This window comes from Nipponia nippon, unplaced genomic scaffold, assembly GCF_047370975.1.
Source record: "Nipponia nippon isolate SJK-2023a ecotype South Korea unplaced genomic scaffold, ASM4737097v1 scaffold_5, whole genome shotgun sequence".
Lineage (NCBI taxonomy): Eukaryota > Metazoa > Chordata > Aves > Pelecaniformes > Threskiornithidae > Nipponia > Nipponia nippon.
The window spans coordinates 15,214,526-15,237,035 of NW_028262369.1; the positions used below are offsets into that span (position 1 = coordinate 15,214,526).

The following is a 22,510-nucleotide window of genomic DNA, read 5'->3' on the forward strand; positions in this document are numbered from 1 at the left end:
TGTGTGTGTATGTGTGTGTGTCTAGCAAGCAGGCCCTGATTTGACAATTACTACGTGGCAAAACGTTGTCACTATTTCCCACTATTTTGTTTTGACTGCTGCTCTGTGCTGCTGTGTCACCTTTACTGTGTGGGCTGGAACAATCAAGAAGTGTTTGTAGAGTATGAAGTTTTTATATTTCACAGGAAAGATTCTGGTGTCTTCACAAGATGGAAAGCAAAAGGTTTAATGACAGTGCCCCCTTCTAGAGCTTGCCTCAAGCTCCCCAACTCAGGAGCTGGCCTCAAAAAATCTCAAAAGCCATTCTTTTCTAGACTATTTTAGAGTGGATTTTTACTCTGGTTCCAAAATTATTCATTGACAACAAGAACCTCAGATTGGATTTCTGGCTTAAAGAGACTTCTTTATGGAGAATAAATGCCAGGAAAACCTTGGAGGAACTTTAAGTTTGAAAGGTAATGTCCAAACCTTGGAAATGTCCCCTAAGAGTCAATCTTTAAATTTCTGCGTTCCTGCCTTTGGGAGATGACAGCAGGCCTCAGCCCCCATTGATAGCAGGTGTGGTCAAGGACGGGTGTCCTGCATGTGGGTTCGTTGTATCTCAAAGAATGCTTCTCACGTCCTCAGCAGGTCTTCAAGTGGTGGGCCATGAAACCTCAGGGAGCAGGAATAGTTAAATGTTGTAATTGTTCTTGAAATGGCCAGAGAGAAAAATTAGTATTTTTCCAAAGGAAATACTTCTTTGAGAGGGAAAGAGTAACAAACACAGGTGTTTCTTAAAAGAAAACAATTGTGTTTATAAACTCACAATTCTTGTTATTTCTGCATAAGACAAACACCACCACACCCTACATCGAGTAAACATGAGGACTCTGCAAGAAAGAGTGGCACAGAAATCTCTGTGAAAATTTCAGAATCCGCAGGGCACTGAACATATGTATTGTCTTTTTGGTATCCTATTTTTTCAGGGAGATGGACTTAAATTTCACCGGCAGAAATTCTCTCTTTTATCTTTATCTCCTGTTTTGATGTGGTAGCCATGGAGAAAAGCCCAAGATTAGTAACAGCAGGTTGTTGTAGAATAAGAATAACTCTCTACTTGTATTTAGACTCTAGTAATATCGGGGGTTTTGTCTAACTGGAAGATACTCAGATTGCACAGAATAAATACTAAATGCTGTTAGGGCATTAATCACCCATCCCATTGAGTTCTATCCACCTTGAACTCAACGCTGGTCATCTTTAACTTCCATCTGTTCTGAGGGATGTTTAGGTGGCTTTCACAGGGTAGAGGGTGGTTCTCTATGCCTACTGCTTTTGGAAACAACGGTTAGTTCTCCTGAAGGTCAATGTGTTTATACTTTTGCCCTGCTACAGACACCAGGGCACCTGGACCCTTGGAACTTGACTCTGGCTAATAATGAATGAAATGGGCCATATTCTGAAGCTGAGATGCCTCGAGTGCCACAAGAAAGCCAAATTCAAAAATACTACTTTAACAGCAGTGTCTAGCAATGAGTTTCCAGATTCCCTCTGGAAGCCCGTACTGAGAAACTTTAGAGAAAGGAAGGAGGTGGTGAATCTTCTCTCAGAGAACCTAGGAAAAGACTGAATGCCTTTGGCGGTGACATGGGCTAAGAAAGCGCGACAGTGGTAGAACAAAGACACCACACCTCACTCTGGTTTGCTATTGGCAAAGCAGGCTATGGGTAGGATTAGTGAATGCTTGGCCATAAAGTTTTAGTTTCCCAAATATAGGTGATATCCCTGCTGTCTGGTATATTACTTGATTTGCCTCACCTCAGCATCTCAGCACGTAGCCTCATGCATGTTTTGCAACTTTTCTTTAGAAAAGTATTTTGCATTTTATAGGACCATACAAACCAGAGCTCTTGCAGCATATTTAGGAAGAAAGGAATTTACACTGCTTTTGCTGGGATGACATTGAAGGATGACAGAGACACACAGTGACACATAGAGATAATATCACATGTTGTTAAGCACCAGTCAATGTGCTTTTACAACATATATCTTGTTTCCAAATGATCACAGCTAATGTCCTGTTTTGATTCATGGGGATGGAAACTAGGCGTGGATGACTAGCTGATTTTAAGGCTACAGAGAAAAGGCAGATTGTCAGGGAGACCAGGGTCTGCTTGAAGACTGGCTTCTGAATTAAAACTAATCGGTAGCTTCCTTTGATGGCCCTTTTGTACCTGGATGAGAAAGATATATGAGAAATCATTTTTATTACTTCTTAATTTTAGTGGATGATGTCAGAACGCCATCATGACTTATGTACATTTCTTTTGAGAAGATAAGAGTTGTTTGATAAGTAAATGTAAAAGATCTATATTTTCCTGATGGTTTTTCATTGCTAAAGATCTGGTAGATGTTAAGATCAAGGTTATTAAAAACAGTTTATGACATTTCTTAGGTGAGACACTCTTGAATGTGTCTGCTGTAGATTTGGTGTTAAAATTGGAGTGATATGAAAGAGTGTGGCCGATCATGGCATGTAAGAAGTTTCTTTGGTATTGTCTTTGTGAAGACAGGACAAGTGTGCAGCATTTAGAGTACAGTTCTGTTACACCTGAAGTCAATAAGGAATATTAACATTGACTTAATGGAAGTAGAAAAGGATCATTGCCAAACCCATGAGGCTGTTTTTTAACATTGGGAGAGCGTTCTCAGATCTATGAAGGTTTCACTTTAGCTCAGTTATTACCATTTATTATAACACCTAGTAACCCCCACTAATCTTCACTGGACAAATGCAAAAAACCAAACAACCAAACAAAAAACTGAGTCCCTGCTCCAAACAGCTTAGGAGCTAGGACAAGATAAGAGGGAGACTTTGAGAGCAGCAGAGTTCAGGGAAACAACCTACTAATCATCAGGTAGACATTGGTATTGATATGTAAGTAGTTTAGTGAGCCTCAGCTTCTTTGTGCGCACTGCAAGCAAAGAGTTCTAATCAGGGGTTCAAAGGAAGGAAAGAGGAAGCTACGTAGGTGTCATCAGGGAGCTTGTCCCAAGCATGGGAGACGGCATAGCTTAATTGGTTCATACTGTTTCTTATGTTTATAAAAGAGCCATTCGGACTGCAGGGAATGACTGTCTTAGCAAGACATCCAGCCGTTCCTTAATGTGGGAAATGCTCAACACTGGGGTCATTAAGCTGTATTCATTAGCATCAGGAAGGCGTCACGCGTGTGCAGGGGTCTTCTCACACAGAAAGGACGAGGGCTTACAAGCCCCATTATGGCTCATAGTCTCTCAGATGCGTTAGGGTGAGTAGGTGGTGTCAGAGCTGCAACGCTGAAGTGACTGCGGTTGGAAGCGTTGTGCTGCACAGTCGTGGGTAAAGATGTCACTGAGGGCGACGGGTTAACATGTGGGAAGTATATGCAGCACCAGTTCTTGTTACCTTTTCAAGAAGAGGCGTAGGTTGCACGCTCGCTATGATGACTTAATAGGTCTAATGATTATGTAGGGTCAAAGAGGGGGCATAGCATCACTCCAGATTTTGCACATAATCTTCTGAAACTGCTTCTCTAGCAGTGCAACTAGCAACCTCTACCAGTTGTGTACACAGTGGGATAACTGGGCCCTTTCCTATCTCTTGGCATCTTTTTTTTTCTCCTGTGGGGCAATTCTAGTTTTATTGCTGGAGCCATAATCCCTAAACTGCATGGAAGTAGGATTTCAGAGGGAGGCTAACAAGCAGTTATGAGCCAGGCAGACTGAACGATCCGTGTTACCGTTACAGGAGGTCACCCGTATGGCACACAGCTACGCTGGCCGGACAGCGTGGCCTGATGCTGCTTCACAGCCTGAGGGTATAAACTCAGGCCTTTCGCTAGCCCTATATTCCCTACTTGCTTTGCTACCAAACCTTACATTATACACGAATCATGAAAAAATGTTTCTCGTACTACCGGATACCCTGCTTGCTTTCTAAAATGGCAGCACCTCTAAAGAAAACGGAAAGTGATTCTGTCCTCGGGATAGTTGCAATTGTCTTTGATTTCTGCAAGTTGCAGCAGTAGGCCAGGGAACCAGACAGGGCCTTATAAAAATCTGCCAGGTAAAGACTTAAAGGTTGTAGCTCCTGAAAAAGAATGTAAATAGCACATATTGAAAAATGGATTGATAAAATAACGCAGTGGTACTTAACCACTACCTATCTTGTTGCACAGTCCTTCCAGGGCTTGTTTAAGAGCCTAGCCTCTGCAAAGCCTCCTGCCTCTCTTTTCACAAATCTCGGCAGAATTCCCATCCTTTTCCTCCTGCCTCGCTCCACCATTATGTAACCCTGTAGTGCGTGTGGCACTTAAGCTAAGAACTATGCACAGATTCAAATTTTTTTCACCGTCTTCTCATTTCCTTGTATAGTCATTTATAGGAAAAAGCTGAAATAATACCACTTCTGGCTATACGCTACTTTTGTTTCTTCCCTGTGGAAACACCAGGAGAGAAGGATGGCAGCCTAGCGGGACCATATATGGTCCTCAGGGCAAATCGGAGCATCGCACAGATCCGCTCCCTGGACCCCGACGATCCCGATGCTCTGCGAGGACTGTTACACCCAGACCTGCCCCCACAGAGCCGCCCTTGGCTTTTTGAACCTGCGAACGATAAGGAGGGGGAAGGGCCTGCCTCTCGTGTTCATTTTGTCCCGCAATACCGGCTGACCTAACCGGAGCCCGCTGCGGCGTTGCCGGAGCCACCCCCGGGCGGGAGCCCCGAGCGGCGCCGAGGCTGTTAACAGCCGCCCGGCGCGGAGGCCAGGCCTTGGCAAGGGCCTCTGCCAAGCACACAGAGGCACAGGCGGGGAGGCAGCCCTGCCCCGGGAGCGGGAGCCCTGCCCCGGGGAGCGGCCGGGCCGCCGCCGCCCCTCTCCCCTCAGGAAATCACTGAGGGAGCAGCGAAACAGCCGGGACCAGCGGATGTGACAGCAGCGCTGCCCCCACAGCGCAGGCTGCTGCTGGGAGGGACCGCCCCCTCAGCCAGCCATCGCCAATCCCCTCACGCCTTGGTGTGTGACTGACGGACGCTCCGGCCAGTCCCGCCGCAACACTCGCCACGCAGGCCCCGCCCCTTTTCTCCGTTGGCCGGACGTCCTGTCAATCGGCCGAGCCCTTCCCGCCCCTTTCCGGCAGGGGGAAATGCTAGGTAGGAAGGGTGGAGGGGGAGAAGAAAGGGAAAGAAACCAATGAGGCGCTAGAGGGGGACGCCTCGGCGGCGGAGTAACAGGCGGAGCGGCCAATTGCCGCGCTCCTTCCCCCTCCGGCTCCCTCCCTCAAGGGTGGCGGGGCAGAGGGGGCGCACCTACCGCCCCTTCCCCGTTGGTCTGTCCCACTCCGGGCCTGGCGGGCTAGGTTGAGTTAGCGGCTCGGACCATTGCACACGGCGGGCGGAGGGGGGTGCGGGCGAGGAGGAGGAGGAGGAAGGAGACGACGAAGGAGGCGGGGGGGCGGTTTAAAGAGACAAGAGCCGAGCGGGCGGCCGGCTGGGGGAGCAGGAGCGGCGGCGGGCGGAGACTCGCCCCCTTCCCCACACACGCTCGCTCACACCGCGGCCAGGGTAGCCGCCGCCGCCAGCGCCCCCCCCTCCCCTTCCCCTCCGCCCGCCGCTTCCACAGCGGCCTCTATGAGGTAGAAGGGAGCGGCGGCCACTCCGGGGGCGGCAGCGGCCGCTACAGCCGCCGCCTCCTCCTCCTCCTCGCCTCAGAGAGCCCCATCTTTGTGTGTGAGGGAGAGGGCGGGCGAGAGGGAGTGCGCGCTGCCCGCCCGTCGCCGCGCTTTGTTCGGAGCCGGGGGGCCGTGGCGGCGCGGAGCCCCGGCTCTATGTGCCAGCCGCTCCCCGCGCCCCCACAGCAGCCGGCGGGGGCGGCGGAGGCCGCGCGGCAGGCGGCGGCCTGAGGGGCCGGAGCCCCGGAGGGCGGGCGAGCGGCGGGGGGGGGCCGGCGGCGGGGGGGGCGCGCGGCCGCCCCGGCCCGTGCCCGCGTCCGTGTCCGTGCGGTTGCTGCGGAGCGGGGGAAGGGGCCGGCTCGCTGCCCGCCGGCCCGGCCCGTCTGCGGGCGGATTGATGTGGGGGGGTCTGACATGAGTCCGCCGGCGGCCGGGTGCTGCCATGTGACCGGCTTCAAGGTGGAGAACTGGAAGCAGAACCTGCGGGCGATTTACCAGTGCTTCGTGTGGAGCGGCTCGGCCGAGACCAGGAAGCGCAAGGTACCGGGGGCGGCTCGCATCCACCCCCCTTCCCTTCCCGTCCCGTCCCTTCCCCACACGCGCTCCCGTCCCTTCCCCTCCCTCCCTCCCCCGGCCCACCCGCCCGCCCGCCCTCCCTCACACGCACTCCGCCGCCTCGGCCTGCCCGCGGCCGCGGGGAGGGGACGGGTCCCCCGCCCGCCCTTCCTCCCTCCTTCCTTCCCTCCCTCCCTCCCTCCTTCCCCACAGGGGCAGGTGGGCCCGAGCCTCCCCCAGCCCCGTCCCCGCCCCGCCGGCAGGGAAGGGGCCCGGGCTCCGACACGCGGTCGCGGGTGCGGGGGGGGGGGGAGGAAGGGAGGAGGAAGCGGTCGGTGTCTCCGGCCTCCGGGGCGGGGGTGGGGAGTCGGGGGGCACAGCGGGGCCGGTCACCGGGATGGAGGAGGCAGCCCCCGGCGGCGGGGCCTCCCCTCCCTGCCACCTGCCCCGGCGGCGGGGACGGTTTTCCGCAGCGGGGCTGTTCCGCAGCGCCGCCGCCTTCCTCCTCCCGGAGGTGCGGGAGGCAGCGAGGGTTTCCCGGAATACGGCGGCGGGGGAGGGGAGGCGAGGCCCCGGGGCAACGGGCACGTCCGGCCTGCGGCGGAGCTTTGTGCCGCCGGGGCGCGGCGGGGCCGCCCGGGGCACGGCGGCGTGTGGCGAGTGCGTGGGGAAAGCGGGGAGGCACAATGGCTGGGAGCGTGTCTGCGGGTCCCGGAGGCGGGGGGGGGGGGGGACGGGACGGGCTGGTTGGCTTGTTTATTTATTTATTTTCTTAAAAGAAGAAAAAAAAAAAAAAAGGGCAAGCAAGCTGCTCGTTCTGATAATCCGGTTGGAAAAGGGGATTCCTGCTGTAGTGGGGCGGGGGGAGGAAAGGAACTGACTCAGTCCGGAGCAGACGGAAGGGGAGCGGGGAGTTTGCTCTCGGAGGCTGTCGGTGCTTGGGGCAGGCGCTGCGCAGGCAAACGCCAGGAAAAAAATCCGTGTTAACGAGGCAAAATGCGGGAGGAAGAGCGCGTTTTCCCACGGATCTTCTAAAATTACATCCCTATCCACATGCATGTTTCGGGAGGACTCCTCTCTTAAGCATGCAACGAATTACTGTTTTCCCTAGAATCAACTAGTTTTTACTTCAAAGTGACTTGGCAGATTTCTATCAGTCATATTCATGACTGAGGAGGGGAACGCAACAGCTACACGTAGCAAAACTTGTTTTTTGGGACAGCACAGATTGTGTTTGTGTTGAAGCAACCCATTGAAAACTTTCTGATCCCAATTGCTTTGCATTAAGCTGCTCAGCTTATTATTCATAAAAGAACTAGAGTATGAAAGATGTACTTCAGGGGTGAGGTGGCTAACCATTTTTCTGTGTTCCGCTTATGTTCTCAGGACAATCCAGTTTTTTACTTAAAGAGGAAAAAAATAGAATCTGAGAAGAAACACATTTTAAATGTATTTAGTTACTTGATAGCCCTGCAAAATATAGTCAGACTTGTTTTCAGTATTTGCAGTCCCCAACAAATCAATGTTATGAAATATATTAGTCAAAATCTGGTTTTATTTAGCCTTTAGTGTGTCAAAATACAAATTGGTATATAATACGTGGTAGTTACAGCTTAAATGGAGGAAAAAATATACATGTGCTGTGGAAGAAAAAAATGACAAGTGAGGTAAGAAGATGTCTCAAAGATAAATCAAGTGTTACGTGGAAGAATGGAAATAAAATTTAATGAGCAAAATTACCACTTTAGCTTTTTTTTTTAAATGTGGAGCATCCCTTGTAACCTGCATACCATTTGTATTGGGTTTTTTCTCCTGAAATCTAATGGTAGTGATGTGTTCATCATTGCTTGAAAAAACAGCTGGAAATAAGTAATATTCCATTGTAATCAATCTGTTCTCACTTCCTCTTCGCACAGCCATGCTCATAAAGCAGAACAGGATTGTTTCAAAATTATCTGTCATCTCATGGAAAACATCAGTTTTCCAAATACATGCTAAAAATGCCTTCCCCCCCCGCCGCTTCTTTTTAAGCAGGTTACCGGTCTGAAAATAGTTGGATTCCTGAATTCAGCCAACCTGAAATAAGTGGGAGTACATGATCACATATAGGGAAATGTTTTGGCTAGCTGAATTTGGGGTTCAATTCCCAGTCTATATTCATAAAGGTTGAAGAAAGTATAGAAACGACAGTTATGGTACTTACCTCTCCTGCATATGGACGTGAGACCTTCTCCCATGGAATTTTTCTTTACTAAAATTCTCTGTCCGTATGTATGCCTTGCAGTTTTACATGTAAAATTTGATAAACGATATTTTCTGTTTGGAGGCATGTTTACAGTCTAATACCTAGAAAACAATCCTTTGTCCTTTAATACTTTATATATACATATATTATGTACGTGTATATATATATATATGTATTTTAGGAGCATAGCTCTGACTGCTTGAGAGTACCTATTTATTGGTGGTGAGGATTCTTGTTCTTAATCCTAATGAAAATGATGAGGTCAAATTAAAGGTTTGGTAAAAGGTGATTTTCTTTTCTGTTGCAAAATCAAGGATGATCACATCATTCATTTATTACAGAAAACATTCAACGTATGTAGCTGATCGTTAATGGGAAGCATTGGTCAATTGTTAGTCAGATGAACCTAGCTGTAAAAAATGTCTTGGCTGCCTGGTGATAGCCAGATGTAAATTGTTAGGTTTCTAGAATGGTAACGTACTTATCCCTCCTAAGGCTGTCTTAAAAATCTAGATAGCGATGGAAACTGCAGGGGGCAGAAAGTGTCCATTCCTCCTGCTTTACGTACACTGCCTACTGCATTATGCTTTGGAAGACCATTTTAACGCTGCTTGCTGTTTGCTATTCGTTTTTAATACATACCTTTTCTGCGAATAAGCTTTTATGAGCTTCAGCTCTCAGTTCGGTATGCTCTACACCCAGAGTTTTGAATAGAGTAGCTGTAAAGCAGTTTATAATTGGAAAGCTGTCTTTTGAATGTGTATTTGAATTCTCAGTCAGAAGTGAGAGGTAATTATGTATTTACCTTTGTAGGTACTGGAATTCTGGTGAAGGTTTTGGGAGTATGTTTGCTTCTGAAACATTGTCGACACCGGATTTGAGCTGTCGTCATGGTGCATCGTTATATCTACACGAAGGAGCGAGGCTGTAGCTTGCCTCACCTCACTGCATCTTGGCCAAAGTAGTAAAGTGCAGCAGTCGTAGTACGTGTTGTTCTAAGCAAAGGCTTTGCCATAGTGTAAATGTGTTGCTGACGGTAAAGCCTAAGCGAAGACAAGACCTGTCTGTCACACTGAAGAGTGGAACAGGAAAAGGGGTAGAGGAAGAAATCTGAAGAATGGCTCTTGAAATTGTAATAATTGTGATTAAAAGTTGGAACTGGATTTCAGGACTTAAGTTGTATGTAAAGTGGCACAAAATTAGGGTTGACCGTCTTGGCTTTAGGACTTTGACCTATAACTCTTGATGTTTAATTTGTGATAGTTAGAATCTGTTTAATAAGCTGATGGCAAAGCTCATGTTTCTGTAGGTTGTGGACTTTACCTTGACTATTTTGATGTGGAAATTGCCTCACACTTAATTAAGTAACACTGTATAAGAGGTCCTTAAATTTGACACCACTACCTCCCATTCAGGGATTATGGAACAGACAGAGGATGCTGAAAAGACTTACTGCCAGCCCTTCATGTCAGCTTTTTCCATTTTTCTGTAGGGTCACACTTGAAATGCTTTGCTTATTCCATTAGAATTACAGATGAGCAAAAATCTGTTTTGCAGTGCTGAATGTAGTTTTTGGTCCCCATCAGGGAGCAATTAGACATGTAGATGCATCTTTGTGTCTAGGAGTTGGTAAGTAATGGTTTCAGTGCTTGAAGGGCAACTGAATTTACAATTAAATTCTGTCTTACTGGACTATACACCTTGGAGGAAAGCTGTCTTTCTTGTTCTGAATGATTCGTATTATCACTGCTCTGAAAAGGTTCTCGATGATAAAAGTAAGCTGCTCATCATGACCACAGTTGTGATATGCACAAGGTCCTATCTGGAATTTCAGAATGTTTGTTCTGTGCTTCTGCCAATAGATCAAAGAATAATTGCCTGTCAGGGGTTGTACGCTGTCATTGACAGCGGGTGCATTCTAGCATATTTCTTCCTGTTTGAGAGCTTCTGTTGTTTTTTCCATTAGTCTCTCTTTACGTGAACCCTCCAGACTTACTGATGCTTTCAGATACGAAGAAACATATTCTTTTATAGGTGATGACCTTTTCACAGGTATCCTCCCCGTGTACTTGCGACTTCAGTCCTTTGTTCCTTCTAATATTTGACAGATAATTGATTCATAGATGCTTAAAACTGAAATGACTTTGGTTCACTTCCTAACTTTCAAAGTAGAAAAAGCTTACTAATACCTTAGCAAATAAATGCCATGTCATGTTTTCAGTAGCAAGTATTGTGGTTCACAGTCTAAATCAACATGTTAAGTTCTTGCTTAAATGACCTTGCAGTCACAGGGTAAGCTAATGGTGGAACTTCTCATCGAATGCCTGTTGAGGCATGCTTGCTCACTTGCTTTCTCCCCATATACCTGTCCAGGAATAGGGAGGTGTTGCTTAGGCGATTTGCTTTGTACCATAACAGATGGGCAAGGAACCTTACCAGGCTGGGCCGCCTTCTCAGGCTTGGTGTTTTGATTGCTTAAATTAATAAGGAAATCTTAGCTTGTTTTTCTTTAACGTTTTTTAGCATATGCACCAAACTTCTGGATTACAAATCCTGTGGATAATTTGAAAGAGGAGTCCGGGATTCAAGAAGCATGTCTCTTTTTCAGCTGCATACTCCGCTTTGGCTGCCTATGTGAGCTGTCTGATTTACTCAGGAAGGATCTTCTTCTTTGCCATGTGTTGTGGGGACTACCTTCTCCCTGAAAGCCCATAAGAAGTGTCAAAATCAACTGCAAGCTTCATTGTTCAGGAGGTCTCCAGTTTCATAACTGAACAATTTTCCTTAGCCCTTAACCTGTAAGGAGTAGAAAGGTTCTTAGACCTGCTGAAGGTAATGTTCTCTTTCTTCTTGGTGTGAAGACACTGTCTTTGGTGTGAGAGATATCCAGAGATGAGATTTTTAGCTCCATACACAGCAGAGCCTTGCATATGTGGGACAAGCCAGTTTGAAAATGCTCCACTGAGCTTGTTTTTGGTGCCGAAGGCCTTCTTCTTCCTAGTGGTGTTATTCCCTATTGTGTATCCTCTGCCATGTTTTTTTAAATAAATGGTTGGTTTCCAGGCCAAAGGTTAGGAATTACCCTTGTGCCATGAACTCTACGGTGGTGAACAGCAATTCTTGAGTTGTGGGACCTGAACCATCAGGACTTAGCTGAATACTTGCTCATATCTCTTTCTCAAGTCAACACTTACAGTCTGATTTAGAGGTTACACAGATCTCTGTCATTGAAGCTGACTCATGAATAGTAGTTGTATTGGAACCATTTCCTTCTCTATTTTTTTAATATGGATGGAGACACAGACGAGCACAAGGAATGCAGTTTTCCTCATACTTTTGTTTGTTCCCTGTTGCAGAGAAAGAAGATGGATCTGCACGAGCTGACAAAGGAAAAAAACAGGGATATGCTGGACAAGAAGGCTTCTTTTTTTCTGTAGTCTTATCAGCAGTCAAGGTTTGCTAATAGCCAGGCTGTTTGTTGGGAGCAGTTGTAGCATCTCTTTAATTTTGATCTTATTTGCTTGATGTTGAAAATGGTGAAAGCTTTCAAAGTAGAACGACAGCTAGTAGTGTGAAGGTGAGCAGAGTGGAATGGCTTTGTTTGATTTGTTGGACTATCTGTTGAGCTTTATTTTAAGCCATCAAAGCTTTAAACTCCAAACAAAGGTTAGCTGATACCCTCATTTTTGTTTCAGGCCTTAATCTGTAGGGTTAACATGAAACTGGAGCTGCAAATCAGTTTCAAACCTGCTACTCTCCTTTTATTTGAGGATTTTCTGTCTTAGTAACTGGAGTAACAAATCAACGGGTAAATGCTGCTGACTGATAGTGGAAGTTGCCTGCTTGTGAATTGCTGACTCCCCTTCTCCTGCCTTAACTACTCCTTGAGTGAGCAAAAAAAAGAAGTGTTTTCCTTTGGGTCATACTCTGGGAATCCTGCTTCGTAACAAATGATGTTGAAACTGTTAGTTTGATTCCCAACAGTGGCTGTGGTGGCTGGTTTGTTTTAAACCAGAGAAAGATTGAAAAGCTTGTGTTTCTTACATTAAACCTAGCACCCATAGTTTTTCCTGCTTATGTGCGATTGACTTGGAACTGTGGTTTCTTGACGTCTTTTTCATGATAGATGCAGGGCTTTCTTTTATCAGCTGTACCTTTCCATTTCATTTGGCTGGTAGCTACTTGAAAAGGTTGGGTTTGGGTTTTTTAATTCTTGAATTCCCATGGTTCTCTAAGTATTTATAATGTGTCTGTAGCACATGGCAGCATCTAAGGTGAGGAGATACATAGGTACTCTTGCTTATATATCAATTATAGGGGCATCACAAGAAAGGCAATCTGAAGGTGACCTGTATGCATTTTGCTGGATTTACTAGAACTATATTTTAAAAAAAGTAATCTTCTTTTTTTTTTTTAACCATGGAAAGAGCCATCGTTGTTAGAGCCTTTGTAGACTTGGACAGAAAGAGCTGCCTAGAGCAGCTGTCTCCATTCTCTTGTTAACCTATGGGCAACGGAGCTAAGTGAGTGAAATGCTATGATGACATTACAGTTTATTATGTTATCCTGGACTGTGTTGTCAGCAAGCAGTGCTGAAGCATAGGGAGAGCCATATGTTATCCGAGAGGCCTGAATTGGGAACCTTTTCTTAGCAGAAGCAGTTCTAGAAGCCGATGGATCTGTTCTGACTGGATGAAAGCTCTGTCTTGGTAGTTGTATACTTCTACACATTGATTTGGCAGTCCTTTATGTACACTCTGCTTAATTCAAGATAAGAACGTTGCTGCATTAGCTAGTAATATAATCAATGTTGTAAAGAGTTACTCATTGCAAAATTAACCTGCGTTCTGTTTGGTTCAAAACACATGCAACTTGCATAGCAACTCCAGAACAATCTGTGGTTTACTTTAGTGCTAGGACAGCTTCCACCATGTTGATATCTCTCATTTAAGAAAAAGAATAATTTTATTTATTTCAAGACCTATTTGACGATCAGTAAAGTGAGCCATTACCAGACGCCAGTTGACTCAAAGTAACCTGAGATTCACTTTATCAGTTGGTAACTGATGAGCAGTAAGTGTCTGTCTTGTCACATTCTTTTGTGTGTGAAATACAGCAAATACTCGACTTTTTTCAGTTCTCTACTTAGGTAGAATGTTACTCAAGGTTGTTGTGGGTTTTTTGGTTTTTTTTTGTTTGTTTTTTTTTTTTAAACCTCTCAGTTATATGTAACACTAATTTAAGATTCTTTTTTTTTTCCTGTCTGTCTCTGCTGCTTTTCCAAGTTGGTAAAGATAACTTTTTCCCCCCTTCTTCCTTTCCTGTGTTCAATGGAGCTTGAAATTAACATGGCTCTTCTTGTCTACCTTTTGCATAGTACCACTGGTGATGTCAGCCTATCCCTGGGAAATATTTCTGTGAAGGTCTACAGTGTGCTAAACTTGTCATTGAATTAAAAAATTGGGTGTTAGACAAGGTGAAACTCAAAAAAAAAAAAAAAAAAAGTAGACATGGTAACAAAAGTTGTTTTCAACACAGTTAAAGAATGTAGTGTCTTTTTAGCATGAATATTGAGGCCAGTGGAAGTTCTGATGTGCAGTAACAAATTCAGACATTAAGACGTCAAATATATTAATTATTTCATATTAAAAGTAGTAGTGAGAAGCAGCTCGCTAAATGTGACACTGCCTTAGTTGTAACTCTGAAAAGAGTAACTATGCTTACATGATCTTGTTCTTATACCATGCTGTTTTTGCAGTGTGACAGTTAGTTTGCACACACAGCCGAGCTCTTCTGCGCATGCACGTAATATGTAAAAATATAACTACTCATAAATTCAACGAGTTGTGTTTATGTAGCATTAAATTTTAGAGATGATTAATCTACATTTCAGTTAAGAGATTATTAGAATATCTCTTCTTTTTCATTAGAGTCTTAATCTGGAATTCTGTGTTGCAACTTTGCCCTAATATATTAAACCAAGTTGTTTTCATCCATATATGTGTATATATGTTAATCCGCAATTTAAAAAGTAGTATGTATAAATCCGAAAAGTAAAAATTACAAAATTAGTAATAACTTTATTTTTGTCTAAACACATGAAAGACCCTGTAGTATGAGAATATAGTTAAGTGATGGGGATGATGGGAGTATCAAACACTGATGTGACACTAAGTTCCATTTGTGTTGATTGCCTTGCTTGTCACTCAGAAGTTCACATATCCAAGTAGCCTTTTTTAAATAGGATTGACTTTGGATTCATCTTACTGAATTGACTGCCAGGACTTTTATATGTATGTTTTGCTTCTGTTTTTAAAGGGGTTTTGTTTTGCATAAAGTACAGACTTGAATTCTATTACTTCAGCGTGTGTTAGCACAAGGAGAGAAAACGGCAGCTATAACCTTTATTTTTGCCTTACCCCCCATAATTTTTTTTTTTAAAGATTAATCTTGCCCTCCTTGTGTCTTTGAACCACCTAACATTATTTCACAAGGTTTGTCTAATTATAATTTGAGCTTCTGTCCTGTGCATTCAGGCTTGTTACTGCATGCAAGTCAGATTGTAAGGGACATTCTTTAGAATATACTTGGTAAATAAAGGTAAGATTTATTGCACAGCAGATGTATGATGACTTCATAAGTGAAGACAGCTGAGATAGCTGACTGGTTTCAGTACCTCATTTATGTTAGGTGAGGTTTTGTGACCCTGTGCCCTCCAGTGACAAATGCAAAATTTGTCTTAAGGTTTTAGGTTTTTCTTTGCTGTGCTTCGTTATCGTCATATTACTGCCCAGTTTTCTTCTTAAACTGGATCGTTGTCCTGCTTGGCAGCTAGTAACCAGGGTGAAATTCTCATACAATCTTGTTTTCTGTACATTGCTGACTTTGTCATGCTCTCTTACCAAGCATCCTCCCCCAAAAGCTAATTATTGGATATTATCTGAATTATAATTATCTGAATGGTTAATACTCTGTTCTTTGGTCATTTGTGACTACATTTTGTGTTTTTGGTTGTGGGATGATCTTAACAGTGATGTGGAGAACAGAATGAGGAAGGCAGTGAAAATAGTTTCAAGAGTTATTGCAGTTATGTGCATAAAGAGGAACAAAGCTCTCTTCTCTAATTATGAGGCTGTTCCCTAATGAAATTGATCTTACGCTTTGTCCAGCATAATTTTGTCACTACCCTTAGTGATGTGTTCCGTTGTCACATAGTAATTTTGCTTCTTATAACTTTTCTTGATGTTTAAGTTCGTGTTGCCCCAATAAATTCAATTCCTTTTCTGCATTTCTTTATAATTATTCTGCATTGATTCAGTTATCAGAATTGATTCAGACTTGCACATACAGTAGAGTTACTGTCAACCACTTGTTTGCTAATGGAAGGGATCTTAATCACAAAGTGCAATGGAATGGTACCAAAGTTCATAATTATATGGAGTATATCACTGTGTATCCGTGAAATAGTGCCAAATTTAAAAATGAAAAATGTACATGGAGCATTAGAGAAATTGCTTTATGATGCTAAGTAACTCTTGTTCATCCATGCGGTTAAGTATTTTATGAAAAGGGAAGTTGTGGGGAGAGATCCCGTCTGAGGTCACAGGGACATCTCATAATTGGAATGCAAGTTTTTGGGCCCTTATCGAAAGATTTCAGGCAGTAGGAGGTAGAGGGTTTTTTTGTCTGTCTTAGGCTGCGTACTGCAAAAGTCTGGCTGTAGAAAAACAGAATTCCAGTTTAGTGGTAACCTGAAGAACTACTTTATTATGGTAATTCTTTATAGAGCAAGCAATTTAATTCTGTAAGCACGATGTACTTGTAGGTTGAAGCTGTTTTGTAGACAAGGTGTTTTAAGCAGTGGAAAAAAAAAAGAACACAAGAAAATCACTTTAAGGAGGAAAAAGGAAGTTAGCAAATTGACAAATTTTAAAAGCTTGAATTAAAGTATAAAAACTAGCTATATATGTGGGTATTAGCGACACACGAGTATGTGATGGACTTGGCAAATGGTTTGGATGGCAAAAATGCCATTCACATGCAGGACAGTGCAATACTTGATTTACCAGAGGAGAGCAAGAGATGTGAAATTTGGACCTTTCTGTGCATTATCACCAAAGACTAGTGAGTGGGGAACATGAAATCCAGCTCTTTGACTGTGGGTGTATGTGTGTTAACAGTCTGAGGAATTACCAGCTCTTGGCTGCATGTTCTTGCTGTCATACCATTTGCTGCATCGTGTTGGTGCGATTGTGCTGTGAACCAGAAAGAACAGATAACGATGAAAAAGGCTTTTTTCTTCTCTTAATAATATTTCACCTGAATTGGCTCTATGTTATGTGTCAACGTAGGGTTGAACAAACAGCTGTAGTGTTGGTAGCTTGAGGGGAGGAGTGCCTGGGTGATGGCAGAGGACCTGAGCGGTGACGCTTGGAGGCTGCGTAAGGCAGCTTGAGTAACAACTGCTGCCAGCGTGCAACTGCTGCCTTCCCCCAGACTCTGCCACTGACAGATTGACTGTGTTTGAATGTTGTCCATGTACTAATGGTTTCTTCTGTAAAGTGTGGCTAATACTATCTTCATTTGAAAGGTTCTGTGAAGGTAGACCTCTGTTACTGCTACAGTTGTGTGATTGTACCTGCTATTGTAAGTATGGCATGCTTTCACGGATGTACTAGCGTGTGCTGAGCCTGATATGTGAAACTTGTCTTCTGTTTGCAGTCATCAGAACTTATTCCTGTATGCAAATAATTTGCTTCTACTCCAGTTTCCTTGTGAAAAATAAATGAACCAGGGAGTGTAGAATGCCTGTAATCTGTGATCAGCTATTACAGAAAATCCACTTTTCACATTACATTTAATTTAATGAAATGAATAGTGTTTTCCTAAGTAATCAAGTTATGAGCCACTTGTTTCCCTCTTCAAACAGGCTTGTCTCGAAGTTAAGATTTCTGTCTTTTATAATCAAACTCTATTAAGATGTTTTAACTTCTTGTTTTGTTTTGTTTAAAGCATCTGGTCATGGGGCATGTGCCTAGATCATGCTCATGCTGCATATAGTTGAGGATGATGGGATAATGGGATTGTAAATTAGCTCTTTATGGTACTGGTTTTCCTCTGGCCTGCTTCCTTGTGTAGTCTAGAGCAGCCCCAAGGCTGTTCTGAGCTGTGCCAGCTGGCTGTGGCCCTGCGGGACTGGTGTGCCAGATGGAGGCAGGAGAATAGCAGCACTCCAGTAAAGCTCTAATGTGCTTCCTAGGGTCCAGGAGAGGTGCTAGCTCTGCAACCACACCAGGGCATCCTTGGGCAAGTGGTTGTGCTGGTATTCAGTTACTCTTGTTCTGGTGCAGCCATGGAAAGGACTGGACTAGTGGGTCTGTGGGTCTTTCTTTTTTTTGAGGAGATGCGTAATACAGGATTCAGTTTTTGAAACATTTTGAGTGTGTTAGCATCTCGTTTTTCCTAGTTTTATGCTTCTGTACTGTATCTGTGAAATGTTAAATTCCATAGCTTGTACAGATAATCAAATAGACAAAAATCTGTCTTAATATTGAGCAACTATGGTGTTTCTGGTGTGTTGTCCTGTTTTTTTCCCGACTACTGAAAAATGCTGTTATCTGTAAGATATCCAGACAAGAAAAGCGTGTTAATGCTGATGGGTTTTATTTTTTTATTAAAATGAAACAAAACCTCAAACCTTTAAATTTACTGCCAGAGAATGACAACTTTAAACATGCTCAAAATGAAAGATATCAGAAGTTTTAATCCCTTCATTTGGTGAGCTGACTTACAGTTTTTACTGAAAGAAATTTATTTCTTCAAATACTAGTGAAATCTGTTGTTGGTATTACTGCATTATATTCAGGTGGGCTTGCTGGTCCATCTCAACCTTGTGGCCTTCTTTGTGTTCAAGAACAAGCTTAGTTAGAGTAGTCTTCCAGCAGGAGCAGTATAGTCTCATCTGCAGATGTACCCCACAAAAAACATGCATTTGACAATTTCTGTCTTGTGGAGATGAAGACAGTAAATGGGTGAAACTCCTTGAAGAGTCGTGTTACCTGATGGCCACTCAAAACAGTAGTCATTTTTTAGAGGAGTTGAGATATGCCAGCTTACCCAGTGTTTTATCACTCTCTTGCCACCGAAGACTTTGTTCTCATTGCCCCATTAATGCAGCTAACGCTTCTAATCCAGCAGCCCAAAATAGCTGTCAAGTCTGGATTTTGCTCTGGTGGCATTTGCTGTACAGATAGTTGATATAACCCAACATGCTGAACTGTAGCTGAAAAAAAACCCAACTGAGACGCGTAAGCCTATTTTGGTCAGATATTTCAAGTGTCTGATTTAAATAAGCTAATAAACTTAACACGATAGTGTGTAAAAAGGCCCTTCTCAGAACAGCAGTTTACTTTCTTTGAGGCAAAAAACTGCCGTCAACCCCCAGAACTGTATGGATACTAGCAGGAGTAGGTAAGGAAGGGTGTGCCCTGTAGCTCCCTTGCTCCAATGATTATCTGTGCTGGAGGAGTGAAGTAGAAGGAGAATGGACCACAGAAAGCGGGGCTATCATATTCCAACCTAAATAGTATCTATCTCTGCGCTTGAAGACAAACTGCTGGTATTTTTGTGATCCCATAGGACATTACATTGGTTTGGGAGTCATCATTTTGTCTTTGTTAGCAAAGATAAGTGATTTAAGGCTGTGTCTATCATGGAAGATATGCTAGCTTGAAGTACTAGGAAAAAAAGTACAGCGAGAAATAATTTACAAGTTGCTCTGGGGGAATTAAAACCAGAACTTAGTACTTTAGCCCATTTGTAGTTTCATGGGTGTTGGGGGGGTAATGTGTTTCTGTTAGGATTGATTTGGTTTGGTTTTTTGTTTTCCTGAGTGATCAACCATAGATGGCAGCAGTAAGTGTGATCTCTCTGAATAGTATGAATTAATTAGTGTTTCAGAGCAGTCCAGTGGAACTGAAGTGGTAGCGCTGTGCCCCAGAAGACTGGAGCCTGGTCTGCGGACACTTCATACTAAACTATGCCCCTTGGATGAAGGTTGGTCTTGCCAGCCAGTACGGCATTCATTTCATCATTACAAGCCAGTATTAAAAAGTTTTAGATGCACTTCCCTGATTTCTTTACAAAGTAGATTTTTCCAAACTGACTTCAGTTACAGGATCTGCTTCAACTCAGTGTTTACTCCTCTTTGCTAGACAATGTTTTTGCTACCTTTTTACTTACAGAGAAGCTTCTAATCTCAGGGAATTGGAGCTAATTTCCTAGCAAGATAATAGATGAATTGTAATTACTTCCTTACAAAATTCTCAACACACACTCTTCTTTTAATTCTCTCTCATGCTGTCATATTTGAGAGTTTGGAGGTATATTGTATCTACTTACAGGTATGTGTTTGAAATAAAGCTTTTCAAGGAAATTGTAAAATTTTCCTTTTGTTATGCAGAAAGCTGTGTTCTATGTAAAACCCTACTGATTGTGATGCCTACTAGACTGTTCTGTCACTTAAACATACTTTTATATCCAGCTACTACTAATAGTTCATGAATTAGATTGCTGGTTTTTTTTAAGAGATGAAATGCTTTTGTCCTGGTTTTCATCAGTGCTGAATCCCTTAACCTCACCTATTCATATGCTTCAACTCACACTGCTTAACTTCTTAAAGTATTTCCTTCAAGTTAAGATCTTGGAAGTAGAACACATAATCTGTGAAATCAATTCTACCAGCATTGATATTATACGTTTCTTCTGGTTCATGAAGCAAAGTAAAGCTGCATTAGAGGTGAAGCTGATGGAATCTCCTAACTGCATCTATAGAAAAATTTCTAGCAAACCAGATCAAAGAGCTGAAGTCATGCTTTACAGTTTTACCAATTCTGCAATGAAAAAGAAGATGTAAGTATGGTGAGTGTTCAAGCAGGAAGAAGATTCCAGCATGTTTTCTTCAGCTTCATGGCTTTCTTCACTTCCCTCTGCAGTTTTTGTTTTAAGAAACTTGTGGTAAGGAGCTTTGTTTTCAGTTTTCTTCTCTTTGTGGTCAGTTAGCTGGAAAAGTAGAATGGATGACTGTGAATCTGCCAAACAGAACTCCTTAGTAGAGTTGGTTTTGATGTAATGTAATCTTTGACCTTCCAACGAGGCCAAAGCTGTTTTTGAATCTGCACTTAATTCACAGGTAATGGCACGTACTGTTGTAGAACACAAGATTTGACAAACTCTAACTTGGCATGAGTAACGTCCTAAGTTGGACTCGGTGATTGCTTTTTTTCTGTAATTTCCACCTAGCTTTCGGAGTAGCTTATTTCATGTCAGGTTGGTTTGACTGGATACTTCAATGTTTTTGTGTTAAGCGGGAGAAATCTGGTGGGCTGTTTTCTAATTTTTCGGTTTGTTCTGTAACTGTTCTTCGGAGCATGTCCCCCTATCAAAGCCAGTACCTTGTTTTCAGTGGCTGCTTTTTCTTTTTTTCTTCCATACTTTGAGTTTCTCTTGGTGTTCCTACTTCTTTGGCTGTACACTGCCTTTTTCCCTAGAAGTTATCTGTTTGTTTACAGTTCAGGCAAATGCCTGCATTTCTGTGCTCTTAATTTCTTAACGTGATCCCACCCTTTCGAGTCTGATCATGGAGCACTACTCCTGACACACTATTTGAGCAGACTGCTCTTCATGCCAAGGTTGTAAGTGTTAATCTTGCTGCAGACTGGGGTGATAATTCATTGCTGTCACAGCAACACATGCTTAAAGTTGCTTCTTGCCAGATTTGTTGGCTATATGCTACACTAGAGAAAATTATTTCAAGAGTCTTATTGCATAGCCAGATGCTGTAGAATGAGTGCAATCAACCTCCCCTCCCCCCTTTTTATGACTGTTCTGACTTCAGGGAGGAAAAACTATTATATAGTGAAACACATTCCTGTGGAGCACTAGTAAAGAGGTAGATGAACTTCTGATCATGGCTAATTTTTCTGGTTTTGCTAGTAGGGAAGTGCTATTTTGTGTTCAGATTAAAAAGGAAGGAAGGCTTTTAAGGTGGGGTGAGGGGAATTTAAAAAGGAATTAAACCGTGTCCCCCTTGCTGTTTTAGTTGTGTTCTCTGCAATAGTTGGGTGCGGTGGAAGTTTTATGTTTTCTTTAAGAACATGTGCTAATGACTAGATTGGCTTGATTCTGAAGAACTGTAACTTCTGCCGTCTGTGTCCTTACAGTCTTTTGAAAGAAGGAGAAACTTTGTGAACTCTTGGTTGATAATGGCCAGTATATCTAGGCACTGGCCTGTAAGATGCTGTTTGGTTTAGTTACAACTACTTTAGCTAGGTTAGGTGGTTATAATTTTCTCACTTGCAATTTTTATTCTGTGCTGCTCTAAATGTCCAAGGATACATATCCTGTTCCTGGTATTTATGGCTGTAACTTATAAATTCCTTGTTATTTGGGCTCACTGGAAAATGATACTGTAAGCCAGATCACAGAGTACAGGTCACTGATGTTATTTGGTCACGTCAGTCCCTTGTAAGGTTTCTATGAGCCCTTACATCAGTAGCTGTTCTGTGTCTGAAATGTTGTAGAGCTCTGAAGAGGAAAATTGGTGGCTTTTTGGTACAGGATCTGAGGCCCCCCCAGAACAACTTAACATTTGCTGTCATATACATGCTGTAGAAAAATGCTAGTTATTTAATGAATAGCTTCTGGAAAAACTACATTTTGTGCACAGTGGTATTTGATTACCAGGGAAGTGAGATTTATTGTTTAGTTGGACATAAACTTGCTAATACGCTTTTCCCAGTGTATTTCCAGCATAAATCTCATAATGTCCAGTGGCTAGGCATTGTGTCACCAATAACTTGATCCTCTGTTATTTTAAGAGAAGTTGCCATAGAAGTTAAATTATCATGAATGCGTTCCCACAGGTCAAGATCCAGGCAAAAACGTGGTGTCGGAAAGTTTGCTCTAATATCACCAAATTATGTGTGTCATGCGGCCTTCCCTACTTTTCATTCTT

The 22,510-nt window shown here is 43.3% G+C and overlaps 1 protein-coding gene across 3 annotated transcripts in view; it reads left to right on the forward strand.

Moving 5' to 3' along the window:
• The first annotated feature begins 5,156 nt into the window (after positions 1 to 5,156).
• USP22 (ubiquitin specific peptidase 22) overlaps positions 5,157 to 22,510 on the forward strand; it is a 111,949-nt gene continuing 94,595 nt past the window's right edge. For 2 of the 3 annotated variants that reach the window (XM_087731689.1, XM_087731688.1), the window contains exon 1: positions 5,157 to 6,236. In XM_087731689.1, the coding sequence (XP_087587815.1) occupies positions 6,111 to 6,236 (126 nt within the window). In that variant the 5' untranslated portion in view covers positions 5,157 to 6,110. The remainder of the gene's footprint in view (positions 6,237 to 22,510) is intronic. The other variant, XM_087731690.1, reaches the window with a different exon arrangement.